At 38.7% G+C, this 16,447-nt stretch overlaps 2 protein-coding genes across 2 annotated transcripts; one reads left to right on the forward strand and one right to left on the reverse strand.

Moving 5' to 3' along the window:
* Positions 1-194: 194 nt before the first annotated feature.
* On the reverse strand, positions 195-8,332 carry ajuba (ajuba LIM protein). Its single transcript, XM_065248687.2, has 8 exons — positions 5,449-8,332; positions 4,198-4,299; positions 4,029-4,096; positions 1,970-2,032; positions 1,757-1,887; positions 1,190-1,241; positions 1,027-1,095; positions 195-861 (listed from the first exon to the last, which is right to left on the reverse strand). The coding sequence occupies exons 1-8, from the start codon at positions 6,923-6,925 to the stop codon at positions 754-756; spliced, it is 2,070 nt and encodes a 689-aa protein (XP_065104759.1). The 5' UTR covers positions 6,926-8,332; the 3' UTR covers positions 195-753.
* Positions 8,333-9,564: 1,232 nt separating this feature from the next.
* On the forward strand, positions 9,565-13,720 carry mrpl52 (mitochondrial ribosomal protein L52). The gene is made up of 5 exons (XM_065248688.1): positions 9,565-9,614; positions 9,847-9,916; positions 10,073-10,140; positions 10,352-10,416; positions 13,548-13,720. Exons 1-5 carry the CDS (start codon positions 9,581-9,583, stop codon positions 13,692-13,694), a joined length of 384 nt encoding a protein of 127 aa, XP_065104760.1. The 5' UTR covers positions 9,565-9,580; the 3' UTR covers positions 13,695-13,720.
* Positions 13,721-16,447: the final 2,727 nt, after the last annotated feature.

The following is a 16,447-nucleotide window of genomic DNA, read 5'->3' on the forward strand; positions in this document are numbered from 1 at the left end:
GCGTTTTCTTTCACTCGTTTCTTATGCGATACTTCAAAATGCGCATAAAATCATGATGGAAACATGGAGAAAAATTATTTTTAAGCCAATAGTGACCATTCTGTGAAAAAATGCCCCACAAATAAGATTTTTTTTATGTCTGGTAATCAGCCACGTATTAATTATTAGTAGATTATACAAGAAAGCAACACAAGCACAGAGAAAGCAGATACTTTATTACAACAGATACAGGAATGTTTTTAATCTTTTGCAATCATTTATTTAAAAAAAGAATCTCTTAATAGGTAAACATGTTTAAGTGCAAAATCTTTGCTAGTGTTATTAAATATAGAAAAATGTTAAGCAAAGAAAGTCCCTTGTTTTTCCCTACAGCAAACAGTAGACATGGGAGTAAAACAGTAGTGTTCTGTAATAACTTAACTCCCCTAGTAATGTAGTAAGCAGGCAATAATCTTAAATTGTAAAAAATTTGTTCAGCAGGATTCTGTTTGTGCATTTCCCACCACCAGAGGGCGATATTGTCTTGGTGGTGGGATTTGCACTTGAAATGTACTATGACCTCAAGTCTCAAAACTCAGTAAGATTTAAACAAAAACTTTCCCCCTCACGCTATTTTAAAAATGGACCTGGCATAGAAGAGAGAAACATTAGAAAAAACAACATTATTCAGTGGTCGCTTGCGTGCATGCGACAGTACGAAGTAGTTTATGTTGGTCAGCCACATCAATTCAGTGGGTATTGTGAAGGAGAAGGTTATGTGTGGTGGCACACCCTGGTCATGTGACAAGAGTGGCAGAGGAGGTGGGACTCCAGCGGGAAGCACTGAGATCCAGGCTCATCGGAGAGTTGCTTCCCACACTCCTAAAGAAAGAAAGGAAGGGAGGATTGCAGAGATTACAACCCTGTGTGATACCACATTCTTTTCCCTAAACAAAACATGAAGATATGGTCCTATCTGAAACGAAACAAACTAAACTCCCAAGTAACTATAATGATTCTGATACAACCACCTGCTGTAATGCCTACCTCACAGTGATAACACTCAAAGTGATAATCCTTGTTCATAGACACCACCCTGAGGATCTCCTCGCTGCCCTGGAACACACATGAAAAAAGCACGGTCAAAATCCCTTCAGAGCGTTCCCTTAATCTATCATTCGGCAGAGAAAAAAACTAGGAAATCTCTTACCTCAGTAGGCAAGATGGGCTGTAAACAGGCAGCGCACTTGGGGGCAAACGTTCTAAGGACCAGAAATAAAATTATGTAATCCACATCAACAGTAAAAATGTAAGTCTTTATACCTTTAGAGGCGGTTTCCCACACAGGGTTTTAAAGGAACCTTTAAAAACAATACCGGTGTGCATTTTGGCACTGATATATGTTTAGGTGTTTTTAAATTATCATTCATTTAAGTCTGGGATGAGGATAAACCCTGTCCAGGAAACCGCTCCGTAGTGTCTTCGATCACAACACAAACACAAAAACTTCTAGACTGTATTTTACATTTTTGGGGAGTTAAAGGAAAGGCAAAATAAATCAGTAATAAATAACAATAGGCATTAGTTTTTAATGCATACCCACTCAAAATATTTCTTTATTTAGGATGTTTTATGGTAATATGTCGGCTTTGTGAGTTGTGTGTAACACACTTGTTGACTAATACAATCTCACTTTACCTTTTCATCAAGAGTTTTGCAGCATTTCTTAATTTTATACCATTGTGCTCACATTATTCATAACCTTGATCAAACCAACCTGTTGTAGTCAGAAACGCAGTAGACATTGTTGAGGTAGTCCACTGTGAATGGCACTCCATCCAATGCCTTCGAGCAGACTGTACAGCGGAAACATCCTGGGTGATACGAGTTCCCTAAAGCCTGCAGAATCTGAATTAAACAGTAAATATTGAGGTGTCAACATCCTGACCCATTCAGTATACATACACTAACAAGAATTGAGACTACACACCTGCTCCAAGATGAGGTGACCACAAACGCTGCACTTTTCAGCTGCCTCCTGAAAGCCTGAGAACTGTAATAAAGATATTAAAGGTATATGAACATGATCAAATGCGATTATTATATACAGTTGGCCCAAAACGTATTTGGGCACTTAAAGGCCGAAGTATATAAAAATTGTTATATGTACGCGGGTCCCCTTGTACTGTGAGTGTGAAGCAATTTTTGTCATCAGAAGAGTGCTCGTGTACAGTACACGCACTGCCGAATTTTTGAAACTGCATACATTCCACGCGTATGTCACACATGCGTGTACAGTAGAATGTGGTATGTTGCCCAGGAGATGCACTGCCTTGTACACTGTGCATTTGCCGAACACATACAAGTCAAATAAACTACACTTTGCTGTGCGTTCGACCGTTTGCATACGTTTTCGTACACGTTAAAAGGAGACTATACTCCCAGCTTAAGGCACGTTTAAAGGGATAGTTTACACAAAAATGAAAAATCTGTCATCATTTACTCACTCTCATGTTGTTACAAACCTGACCTGTATAAATTTCTTAGTTCTGGAGAACACAAAGGAAGAACCAAACTGTTTATGAGCCCCATTCACTTCCATAGTATTCTTTTTCCTACTATGACTCATGATTGGTTTGATTACAAACATTACTTAAAATATCTTCCTTTGTGTTCATCAGAACAAAGACATTTATACACATTTGTAGCAACATAAGAGTGTGAAAATGACGACAATTTTCATTTTTGGGTGAACTGTCCCCATTTTTACCAAAGTTTTTTCTTTCATTTCCCTTATCACACATAACCAAATGGTCTCTTCATAACACAATTTAGTTTGCCAACCAGAATGTGTCAAATTACTTTTAACAGCATATCTACACTGTAAAAAAAATTCTGTAGAAATTACAGTATTACTTGCAAATAGCTGCCAGTAACTTACTGTAGATTTTACATTTGTGTTATTTACTGGAAACAGTTTGTTCAAAGTTAAAAAAACATAAAAAAATTTAGAAGTCTTTATCTTCTACAGTAAGTTACTGGCAACCAGGTGCATAATTACAGCCAATCTCTTAAATCGGCACTATCCAACCCAGTACTTCCATTTAGTGCAGAGAGAAAAAAAATAATTGACAGCCCAATTGAGTTTCAATTTTAACAAAACAACATCATTGTGATCAGTGTTTGCATTTCATCAGCTCATTTGAATTTAAAGGACACACCCAAAAACAGCAATTTTTGCTCGGACCTGCAAAGTGGCAATTCTAATATGCTTTAAAGTCGCCATGAAACGGAAGTAGCGATTGCCTTATTTTCCCCGTGGTGACGTATATCCGAATGAAACGGCTTTTGAGATGAAATAAGGCAGGGCTGGATTTGAATTTGTCCATCGAGATCTGATTGGATCGTTTGAAGTTGGGTCGTGTTGCTAATTGCTAATCACTGCGATCTTCTCCCGGACCCCGTCCACCTGCCATACTTTTGACCGGAAGTGAAGAGAGATCGTTTTGAGGAGGGGAGGAGATTTGCATTTTTGATTAAAGATTATGAGCACACACGAATTTTTAAAAAATAATGAAGCTCACAGATAAGTCATTTGTTAATAATACCACACTATTAAAAATACATATATAGTTTTTCATTTCAATTTCATTGCGACTTTAATAAATTATCTATATGGTATTTTGAGCTAATACTTTACATACGCACTATGGTGACACCAAAGACTTATTTTACATCTTAAAAAAAATCTCATTACATGACCCCATTAAATTATAAATTAAAAAGTGTAACATTTATCATATTTATACATTTTTAAGTGTGGTTTATTAAAGAGTCTGAACACTATTTGTGGCAACTGTATTTTTAACATTATAAATAGAAAATGGTTTGCTTACAAAAGAATCATTGCAACAGAGAGAAACAGGGAAAATTTGTCATGACTCATCAACCTCAATGAAATAGCAAAGTGGCTACACATGGCATTCTTTAAATATAAGTCCACATAGTCAAAGTCAAAATAAACTTTTTAGCAAAAAGGTCATCCTTACCATGTAGTCCTCTTTACAGTAAACTGAGCCATTGACGTTATAAAAGTCCTTGTTTCTCAGAGTTCGTCCTATAGGTAAACGGCATTAAATTAATTAGTAAGGCATAAGACAGCATGCATGCATGCATGTTTGGGCTATTTATTGATTATTGAGGACTAAAAAAACTCACCACAAGAAACGCATATGAAGCAGCGTGTGTGATACAGGCTGTTCAGAGCCTGGCAGGCATTATCTGCACCATAAACACCTTTGCCGCACTTCACACATGTACCTGAAAGCAAGGGTACGACCACAAACACAGTTTGAATACACTTTAAACAAATAGCACTATTTCGAGTCATTCTTCTCACACACACCCCTCACAGATGGATAATCTTGGGCACTGAGGTCATTACCTAATCATACCAATTACACAAAATAAGGCAACAGATCTGTCTGGACTCAAATGCATGTCGATGCAGTACGCCCGTGCATTCCTTCTTCAGAATAACTGGCAGTGGGTTCATTTTTGGGGGGTTCGTAATGGTAAACATGCTAATAAATCTGATCTGAACCTAACTACCCTTTCATTATTCAAGAAAAGGAACCCAACAGCCTGTTAAATACAAGAATCAGAGGTTTATAGTAATGTGTCAGAATGAGGTAATGTCTTAAGCTTTACACAGGTGCTTTACAGACAACAGGGAGTTTTCCGTGTCGTAAAAAAAAAAAAAAAAAAAAAACGTAACATACACACACAGAGCAGGCACAAATACACACCCAAGCCTCTGAATTGAATGTTTGAGAGAGCCTTCCCTCAGGACTCAAATACCTGAGCTGAACAAGCACACGCCAGCACACGCTAGTGCACGCTAACACACATGAACACACCCTCAAACTGTGCCTGGTCAAAAGCCAGGAACGCTTACATATATACACACACACACACACACATACAGAAAGCAGCACCCTCCTTTTTTAACCGAGCCTCTGTCCTACTGTATTGCTCACAGCTCTTTGGTATGACCAACATCACACAGCCTGTAATTTGGGGTCATGCATAATCACTATGCTTGCTCTAGGTAGATATTTTTGACTGCGCAGTCTGTCCTGAACTCAATGTAGCACTGGGTGGAGGGGTATATGTGTGTGTGTATACACTTGCACAGCAGCATGCGAGTTAGTTATTATGGTTAGTTAGAGAAACGGGCTCAAAAGAAGGGCTAGTATGTATTTTTGAATTCTTTGAACTTATCATCTGACGAAGGCAGGATCTTTAAACTGCTTTTTGTTTCCCAGTGGAAGCTCCTGCAAGTTTTAGCAGGTCTGAAGCAGTTTTCATCTCATCAAATCACACCACACATATGCACTTATTGCCAGGGAGCATCATTAGTCACAACCACATTAGAACTAGCGAAATTGAAGGAGTTAGTGATCTCACCAAAGTATTCCTGTCTGTCCAGAGATACTGATGACTCCCTCCCAGGCATCTGTTCGTCCACGGACTGCCCTTGCACTCCAGCGGAGGCTGGTGCAGGTGCAGAGGTGGTAGATACTGGCTTTTCTTTTAAGGTCAGACCTTCGAGCCGAACTTCTCCTTCCAGGACATCTCTCAATAGCAGGCGGGTGAGCTCCTGCTGATAGCGGGGTCCTGGCAGGTCAGAGTGTCTGGCTCTCTCGCCATCACCTCCTGATCCTCGCATGTCCGAACCCCCCCATTCCGGTTCTGCGCGGTGGTAGGTTGCAGTATGTGTGCTCAATGCAGGTGGATATGAGTGACGACTGTCATGTACGACTTCTGACACCCCATCAAGATAGTCCCTCCACACCTCCATAGGGGGCGCTCCCGTCTTCCCAGATGCCAGTACGGGGTACACTTGACACGAAATGGGGCCTCCTAGTTGGGTGGAGGAGAGATGCTGGGCAGGCCCAGGTGTGTGACGAGTGTCATAGCCCAAGCTGATGCCGCTTGTCCGGTTACTGCTGCAGCGACTTCCCATTGGGCTTCCACCACCTCCACCTCCTCCGCTAGCAGTACTGCTAGCAAAACTAGAGCGAGGACTGGCCAACACAGACTCCTGTAGGCTGAAAGAGGAGCAGGGGCTCAACGCTGGGCCTGGGGGGAACAAGAATCCGCCTACTCCGCTATCATAGGTCCTCTGAGGGGGGTGAGAGAGGGAAGCAGGTCGTCCACTGTCCCAGGGTTCACCGCCAGAGCTCAGACGCTTGTAGAAAAGAGCTTCCTGCAGAGAAAAGCGTTTATGACGCTCTAGTTCAGGTAGGAAGCTTGGATCTGTGGCAGCTGAGCGGGCAGCTGTGCTGTGCGTGGGGTACGGAGGTGGCACGGATGACAGCGGAGGAGGCTGGGCGAGAAGCTGTTGACGGCGGACAAGCTGCTGGAGCTCGAGCGAGTAACGCCGCTGGTTCAAGGCTGCGCGAGAATTTGGGCTGTACGCGCCCAGTGGGTCACATTCACCTCTGGGTGACTCACCTCGCCTCAACAGGTCACAAGTACCACGGCCCTCCATCGTTTCAGGCAGGTAGCATGATGCTCGTTGCTGGGGCGACCGGCGCCGCAGTGGAGCGAGAGTAGAGGGGTGATGTTCGATCCCAGGCCCACATTCCTCAGGTACAGGTGCTGAGGTGGTATTTGAAGGTGTTGGTCGCTGAGATGTGGCCACTTTGCCAGGTCTTCCACCTGACTGTCCACAAACCTCCCCAGAGGAGGAGCACGAGAGGGGGAACGGAGTCGACGTGCTCACAGGGGGGTTGATCTTTGTCACAGTCCCATTACTGGCATTGTTACTATTACTGTTGTTATTTGCATTAGCCAACTCATTTTTCTTTTTGCTAAACTTGACACTTGCAGAGTCAGTCAGTTTCAGCTTTTGCTTCAGTTTGCTGCCAATTCGATCCATTGCGTTTTAATACACGCCTCAACTACAGCATAAAATTTAAATACAAATCGATTTTCTCTTAAATGCCACCTGAAAACCAGTACAGTTTAAATAACGTACTCCATAAATACGGTGAAATACAGTGTGGACACAAACATAATTCAAGTGTTTTAACAGCAGGTGACATAAGAGACCAAGAGATATGTGAATTTTACATCCAAACAAAGCAACAACAACAACAACTAAATTACAAACAACTACCTGTTAAAACTGAACAACAAATAAATATTGAACTTGGAAGATAAATAAAAACACTATGACATTTTTTTGCAGGCTACATGTCTAGTCAGACTAGAAGAGAAGCTATTTGTCTCCAAACTGTTTGCATTTGAAGAAACCTCTGGACGTGCGCGTGAACATAAGCATGTTCATCCATTTGTTTGCGGTCAATTCGGTCATGTATTAAGCAACAAATAAATGAAAAATTATGGGTTGAAAGAGTCTTTAAATACTTCAAACACACTCGCAGAGCTGAAAACTACATTTAAACAATACGTCTGCCAGTCTCATCCATAAAATTAAACCACCGCTGCCACTAAGTTACACGGATTCACTTGCAAGTCTTATAAATACCACTCGGTTCTTTGTTTCAGTTGATTTATCAAAGCGGCGTTGCTGGTGGTGGTTAAATTAAACAGTGTTTGAATACTGAATAAAGTCCAGTGTGATCCACGTTTCCTTTGACTGTGTTGAGGTTAAACACACAGGTTAGGGGATATAGCACGGCGTCTCTTTCTGCCTCAGTTAGCGGCTTTCAAAAAAGTCGAGTTGAAAACGTTTTCTGTGTTGATAATAGCTTTCAAGTCAGTTTCCGGTTATTTAAAAGCGTTTGTTCCTCACGAAAAGAGTACACGGCAGATCAAAGTGTAGCGCACCCAGTCCGGTTTGGAAGAAAATGACCATTATTCCTCAAATTTGTGGAAGTCTCTCAAATGCGCGTAACAAAAAGCAACTGCAACAGGTCGGAAAAAAGTTCGCGTATCACTCACTCACCCAAACATACTCGCATAGAGCAATGCGCACTTCGCACTCTACGCCGGAAAAGTGCAGCAAAATCTTTACCGTACAGTTTCTTTCTTTCCTTCCAAAAAAATTCCTACCTCCCCCTTTCTTCTTCCTCTGTGGATTTTTTCCCGACCGGAACACCTTTCCCCCGGGCACCGCGCGCGCATGAATAGCATCCTAGCTATTTCGTCACACAGACCAACTTCTTAAACAGACTGTGCCCATTGGTTTAGCCGAGTGTTTGAAGTAGACTTATGCAAACAACTTTAACATAATCGCACTAACGACTTTATTATTTTATTAAAATAGCGAAATCACTTTAAATAAAAAGTGGCTTGAATAAATAAATATTCAGAATGTTAGACAATAAAGCGCAAAGAAGAGTCAAATGTTGTTTAATCTGCCAGATGTCTTATGAATCTAATTGTTCATCTTATGTTTATATCAACAAATCGTGGGGAAACATTGTGTGTTATTTATTCCACTTAAATTGACGTTACAATGAACAGCACAAGCCTGAAAAATGTAAATGGTTTTATATTTTTACGTATTGCCTGTGCCATTTTTCCAACCCTAAGGCCTAATTGGTGCCTATGGAATGGAATGTGCGGATGAGTATCGCAGAGTTCCCTGGGACGGCGTGCGTCGGCCGCATGTGTGCTTTTCGCGAGCGCAACAATATAACTGTTTTTCTTTTCTTCCCTCTCGGAAAATGCCTCTCATTGCTCCATAGTTACCAAGTGGCATAAATTCCGGTGACAACTGACCTGCTGTCGTATGGTTACTGTATTCAACCCCACAGAGACCCCAGAAAGACCCAGTGCTGTTCTTTTGTTTAAAACCTCGTTTTTTCCCTACCCCGGAGCTCCCTCCTCCCTTCCTCGTCTTGTCTGCTGCTTTTCCTGCGGTTTTGTGGGTGCGCGCATGCACGGACGCGCGCTATACTGCGAGTGGGGACTTGTCTGGGAGCGCACGCGGGAATGTTTCGGCGTTTACTCAGCAGTGCTCGCGCTGGTACACAGGAGGAATGAAGGGGATGTGTGCGGCTGAAAGAGCCATTAAGCGGAAGGTGTTAAGATGGTTCTTTGGAGGCGCCCACATGTCTTGTTTTTTTCCTCTTCTTTTTACTAAATTTTTTGTTATTCTGTGGCTGCGAAATACATGACAATAATAGCCTTGTTTATCCACCATCAGATAAAAGACCACTGTATAATTAAAATACACATTAGTCGATCGTTTTTTTTCTTAGATGAAGTATTGATTACACATGTTATTAAACTAAATTGAGTAAAGTAAATAAGTAAATAAGGCAAGCATTTGGTGTATTTATTGGGATCACAGCATCCTCTAGTGGTAGAAATAAGGCACATTATATTAATAAAATCTTTTTTTTATTTTGTTTACTTATTCCTCTCTTATATTATATGTTTGTTGTTCGTATTTTATATTTATCTTTAGGTTGAATATCAAGTTTTGATTCCAAAGGTTATTCAGCAAGTAAAGTATACAAATATTTAATGTTATTATAGCATCATCTACTGGTTGAAATAAGTCAAGACAGCATTTCTTTATTTTTCCTCTCTGACTTGCCGTAGTTGTTACAAATCCAATATGGCAGCACCCTTGAGGTCGTTTTGTACTACAGGTGAGGCAAAACCATTTTCAATATTTCGCAAAACGTTTATGTTTTTTTTTTTATCTTGACATGTTTTGGTATTTATTTAAGCTCAGGAGTGATCGTTGAGTCGTTTTTTTAAAGCACGACAGCGTGCTTTCTGCTTTGTGCTAATAATGGATACTCGTGACAAATGGTAACTAACAGCTTAAATGTAAAGGCTACATTTTTCTTAACAATTAATTTTTATGTTTTACATCAGTTTTAAGGCAATCTGTTCGCCCGTTTTCTTCAACATGTGTCACTCGTGCTGGCAAGAAATGGAGAATTGAGTAAGTTTTCTTTACAATTTAGAATTTACCATTTGTATTAACAACGCCAGTTGCGTTTTGATTTGTGGGTATTATTGTTGTGTTTTCATGCTATATCTTTATTTAAAAAAAAAAAAAAAAATATATATATATATATATATATAATTTTGTCTGCAGAAATGGTTTGGCGTGTAGTGGATCAGAGTATGGACCATTAACAGATCTTCCTGACTGGTCCTATGCAGGTGATGAACCTTTACACCTTGTCGATACTTATTAGGGTGTTGAAAGGTGCTTCAGTATGTTTAACCCAGACTTACTGCCATTTCTATTGTATTCAGCAGTTTTCTATCAGAAACAGGCAGTGCTTTGTTTAATTTATTACGATGATGCATTTATTAGGCATTTATGCATAATATTGATGCATAATAAGATTTATTATGTGGTGCATTTCAGATGGAAGGCCTGCACCTCCATTGAAAGGACAGATACGCAGACAAAAGCAAAGAGAGGAATTTGCGGTAATTTGTTTTCATTTATTTTTTTATTGTTATTCTAATCAATATTTTTTTCAGCAGTTTTTTGTTTATTTGTTAAAGGGCCCATGTCACAGGACTTTTTTTACATGTCAAATACATCTTTGGTGTCCCCAGAGCACATGTGTGAAGTTTTAGCTCAAAATACCATATAAATAATTTATTATAGCATGTTAAAATTGCCCCTTTGTAGGTGTGTGCAAAAATGTGCCGTTTTGGGTGTGTCCTCTAAAATGCACATGTGCAGATCAAGTGCAAACACTGATCACAATGATGGTGGTTTGTTGAAATTGAAACTCAATTGTTCTGTGAATTATTTTCTCTCTGCACTAAATGGCAGTGCTGTGGTTGGATTAACCCTTAAGAGTTCCTAGGGACATTTTGTGCCATTTTGATTTTTAAACCATCTTGACTGTGATGGTTGAATATTGCCCAAACTTGCCAAAGGTTAATAATTTTTGATACATTTTAGAATTTTGGTTTCAGTTTTTTAAATTAGCTTAAAATGGCTAAGCTACGCAAAAACCGACTAATGTGTTCCTAAGGACAAAAACTGCCCCATTGACAACCATTATAACTACCATTTTTGACCCCCCATTTATCTTAACTTAAACTAATACAAACCTTTATGTCAATATATCATTTTAAACTACTGGCCTTGAAGTTTTAATTTTTATACTTGTCCACCAGGTGGCGCTACTTTTTACCATTTCATGCATTCATCAAAATGTCACAATTTTTGCTGTTTTCTGCGGACCGCATAGCTGCTGAAAAGATAAACCTTTAATGTTGAAAATTGGTGTGTGTGTAAAATAAGTGTGTCTGAGTGGTAAGGGGGTGGTGGTGATGTTGGGGTGGAGTCGGTATTGAGTGGGGCAGGGGGGCATATTCAACATATCCAAATTCTTCTCCCTTTTGAAGGGCACATTCTGCGTTATAAACTAATTCAGTAATAAAAACGATGAGAGGCCAGAACCAAAACAAAATCAATGTTCATTTTGTTTCTCGCTCATGTTGTTTATGCAAGTACACTGCTATAAGTATGAACAGTATAGCAGAAGTAGTGAAAATGGCAAGGCATTACAGCACACATAAGGCTCCTGAAATAATCATGCACTTCAAGAGCGAGGATGGCTCCTCATCTTCCTCCGAGGATTCTGAGGTCTACACGGAGGCCTCAGAGGTGGAAGTAGACCAGCTGGAGTCTAATTCATTAGAGGGATCTTCAGAAGACTTCTCAGAAGGTGAGAGCGGAGAGGAGATGGATGAAGTGGCGGCAGGATGGACGTCAAATATGGAAAAATATTCTGGTCTCCCACAAACATGGAAATGCTCCGCTACTTCCCAGCAGCCAGAGATTTGATCCCAGGGCTCACACACTATGCCACTGCCCGAATCAGTGCCCTGACTTCAAGCTTTTCATTGATGCTGATGCAGGAAATCCTGTAGCATATCGGGGCCATGACAAACCTACAAGGGAGACAGTCATAGACTGGAGAGATCTAGAGACAGAGAAACTGCAGGCTTATGTGGGGCTTCTCATTCTGGCCGGTGTTTACAGATAAAAAATGAATCAGCCCTCAGTCTCTGGAGTGAGAAATCAGGGCAGGTCACTATCTGGGCTACGATGTCCCACAAAAGGTTTCACGACTTCAGCCAAACACTGTGGTTCGATTAATGTTAACATATTGGCATTTAAAGAGTTAAAATTTCCAAAATTTTTATTAATATTTCACATACATGTTTCAGGAAGAAGTAGTGTTAAAACATTTAATAGTTTAAAGTGGAAAAAATTATTGATGTATGATATTTTTAGAGCAGTTTTTGGGAAGGTGTCATTTTGGCCTTAGGATCATTTTGGCCTTAGGAAGTGTGAGTTTTGTATAAAATCTGACCCTGTTCAAAAAATAACAATGCATCAAAATCAATGTTGCTACCAATCTTTGACCCATCCTAGGGTCTAATAATAATTATAATCAAATGGTAGTTCAAATGTTTTTTTTGGGGAAAATATTTAGTTTTTTTGTTTTTTCTGTTAAAAAACATGGGTTAATGTAAACAAACTGGCATGTAAAGGGTAAAAATTTCCACAAATTATATTAATATTTCATATGTATGTTTCAGGCAGAAGTAGTTCTAAAAGACTGAATCGTTTAAAGTGGAAAAAAATATTGACACATGATATTTTAGAGCAATTTTTGGGAAGGTGTCATTTTGTGGCCTTAGGAACACTTAAGGAAGTTTTGTATAAAATCTGACCTTGTTCAAAAAATAACAATGCATGAAAATCAATGTTGCTACCAATCTTTGACCCATCTCAGGGTATAGTAATAATAATAATCACATGGTGGTTCAAATGTATTTTTTGGAAAATATTTTGTTTTTTTTTGTTTTTTTCTGTAAAAAAACATGGGCTAATGTAAGCAAACAGGCATATAAAGGGTTAAAATTTCCACAAATTTAATTAATATTTGATATCTATGTTTCAGGCAGAAGTAGTTCTAAAAGACTGCATCGTTTAAAATGAAAAAAAAATATTGACGTATGATATTTTTAGAGCAATTTTTGGGAAGGTGTCATTTTGTGGCCTTAGGAACACTTAAGGAAGTTTTTTATAAAATCTGACCTTGTTCAAAAAATAACAATGCATGAAAATCAATGTTGCTACCAATCTTTGACCCATCTCAGGGTATAATAATAATCACATGGTGGTTCAAATGTGTTTTTTGGAAAATATTTAGTTTTTTTGTTTTTTCTGTTTGAGCAGTTTTTGTGAAGGTGTCATTTTGTGGCCTTAGGAACACTTAAGGAAGTTTTTTAAAGGAACTCTTGAGGGTTAAGGGGTTGGATTATTATAATAAGAGCTCCTTATGACATCATAAGGAGAGCCAAATTTCAACGACCTATTTTTTCATGTGCTTGTAGAGAATGGTTTACCAAAACTAAGTTACTGGGTTGATCTTTTTCAAATTTTCTAGGTTGATAGCATCACTAGGGACCCAATCATAGCACTTAAACATGAAAAAAATCTGATTTTCATGTCATGGCCCCTTTAATATAAACTTTTACTTACTATTAACAGTTAATAATTTCTTTACATTTCTGTCCTCGTGTAGAGAAGAGCAGTGTATCTGAATGCAGAGCTGGATAAAGGGATGGAGCAATGGCAGAAAAGAAAGAACGAGCAGAGTGAGAAAGAAGAGCAATTGAGATCATTAATGCTGAAACCTAAAGGCAATTTATTATTAAAGAACAAAAAATAAAGTTGGTCTGTGATTTCAATATTTAATGCTGATTACATATTTTACAACCACAAGGAGACCTTTTGGTAGTGAAAACAACTATCCATGTTGGTCGCCGTGATTTTACGGCCCCTAACCAATCCTAAAGCTAAATCTAGCATACACACTAATCCTAATCCTGCAATCTGATTGGTTAATTAAAATGATGATCCAGGACCAACAATGGTGTTGATCCAGGATCACCTCCTACTTGGTGAAATCACCATCAAGGTCCGGGTCTATTATTTTGTATGCCAGGATTTATCAAATGCTATAGTGACTGGACCTGTAGCCATTTAGCTTCTAAAGTAAAAATATTTGACCTTTTGTACCGTACATAGATGTTCACACCCATATGCATGCAAATAAATTGCACTTGCTTAGAGTTGCACTAGCATGTGTTTCAAAGTCTCAAATGGAAAAAGAATTCCCAAATAATTTTTATTGTTAGCATTGTTTGGTGTGCAATAGGGGTTTCAGTTGACAACCAGCTAGCCTAGACCTTAACCACTATATCACATCCACAGGTGGTGTGACATGAAAGCTACACAATTCTCGATTCTGGTGAAATGTAATTGATTTCGGTGGCAGTAAAAGTGAGCTCATCAGAAAGTCTTACATAATCAAAAAAAAAGTACTTTGAAAAAAATCTTTTATAACCATGATATATTAAGGCATTAAGCAAACATGTTTATCCAGTACGACTTACACAATTGAGGAAAACACCAAAGGGATTTGGCTTACAAAGTTTTAGCATGTTTTTTGGCAAGGCAAGTTATTTGTATAGCACATTTCATACACCGAGGTCATTCAAAGTGCTTTACATAGAAATGAGAAAACAATATACAAAAGAGAAAAAAGAAAATGTAAAAATAAGAGATACACGATAAAATCACAATTAAAACAAAGATAAATGAGAATAAAAGAATAAAACAGGAGTAAAAGTGACTTGAGTTAAAAGTGCAGTCAATGGGAAGCAGCACAGTGCTCATTCAGTAAATGCAACAGAATAACACAACAGAATAAACACTTCACTACAGTAAATATTTCAGGATTTCAGCTCTTGGGGACTCTAACCCTCAATTCAGCTGTTCGACAGTTCCTGGGGACTCTAACCACAAATTCAGCTTTTGGGGACAGAGTTAAACAGATGTGTTTTTAATCTAGATTTAAAAGTGTTTACTGTTGAAGCACATCTGATCTCTTCTGGAAGCTGATTCCAGCTAGATGTGGCATAGTAACTAAAAGCTGACGAACCTTGTTTTGAGTAAACCCTTGGTATTTCTAACTGACCGGATCCTAATGATCTGAGTAATCTGTTAGGTTTATATTCAGTTAGCCTATCTGTCATGTATTTGGGTCCTAAGCCATGAAGTGATTTATAAACGAGTAAGTATAAGGACCTGAGGACTGGAGTGATGTGCTCAGATTTTTTGGTTCTGGTCAGAATTCTGGCTGCATCTTCTGTATGAGCTGCAGCTGTCTAATGGTCTTTTTGGGGATCCCAGTAAGGAGTCCATTGCAGTAATCCACCCTGCTTGTGATGAAAGCATGAAGTACTGTCTTGAGACAAAACAACTAATTCTGGCAATATTTCTGAGATGGTAGTAAGCTGATTTGCTTATCGCTTTCATGTGACTACTGAAATTAAGGTGGTCTCCAATTTACATCACGTCATTAAATGGTACTTGCTCTATTATCAGACAATCAAATAATATATATAATATATCACCGATGATTACAACAATGCCATTGTTTGATTTAAACATACAGTAATAAATCTAAAATGCTTCTGTCATAATCCATCGCTCCAGTAGGTGGCAGTGTTTTCCCAACTTATTAACACAGCACCTGGCAGATACTGTTTTTTTGACTTTCTTTTTCCAGTCATGGGATAAAGATTCTTTCACATAGTATGCAATTACAAAAAATCTGTCTCTCATTATCCACACATTTTGTATTTCTTATTTACTTCAATTATTTTCTGTGGCCACATGTTTTCTTAAATAAGATATGCTGTAATAAAACGAGTTCTAAGGTGCATAAACATCCAGATGAAATGTTGCCATACTGTCTCCTGCCTGAGAAAGTAATTAAGGGTGTTGCTAAGTGACTCTATTTTATATTAGCTACAACATGCCCATTACTTTTATAGACCAGTGAACCTCTAAAGACATTATATTATAGACAGTATATTAACCCACTGCATTCATACTGTTTGGACATATAAATTCATATTATGGATCATATTTTTATTATGGATGGGATTCAGAAAACTGGAGACTATGCAATGCATTGTAAAGCTGGGAAGAGCCAGGATATTATTAATATAACTTTAAATCTGTTCGTCTGAAGAAAGGAAAACATTCACATGACACTAAGATGAATAAATTATGTGGTGATTTTCATTTTTGGTGATCTTTTCCTACTAGCATCCTTTACCAGGCATTGTTTTGTCAGCGTTCCATTTAGAAAGGCTCATCCCTATGTCCTAATCCCTTTGAAGAGGATGAGGAGTGCAGGGTCTCAAAAACTGTTCATTGGAATGCAATTTTTTTATCCATTTAAGCAGATATATCTTGTCTTATATTACTAAAATAGCTGCCCAGATGCATTGGAAATGGCTGCCGGGTGTAGTGAATTTATGGAATTTTGGTCTGGCACTTGCAACAGTTTTACTGTATACAGTATTTACCCACTTCAATGCATGTTTCCATCATGCATTGTTTTTCCTG

The sequence above is a fragment of the Paramisgurnus dabryanus genome, chromosome 2 (assembly GCF_030506205.2).
Source record: "Paramisgurnus dabryanus chromosome 2, PD_genome_1.1, whole genome shotgun sequence".
Taxonomy (NCBI): Eukaryota; Metazoa; Chordata; class Actinopteri; order Cypriniformes; family Cobitidae; genus Paramisgurnus; species Paramisgurnus dabryanus.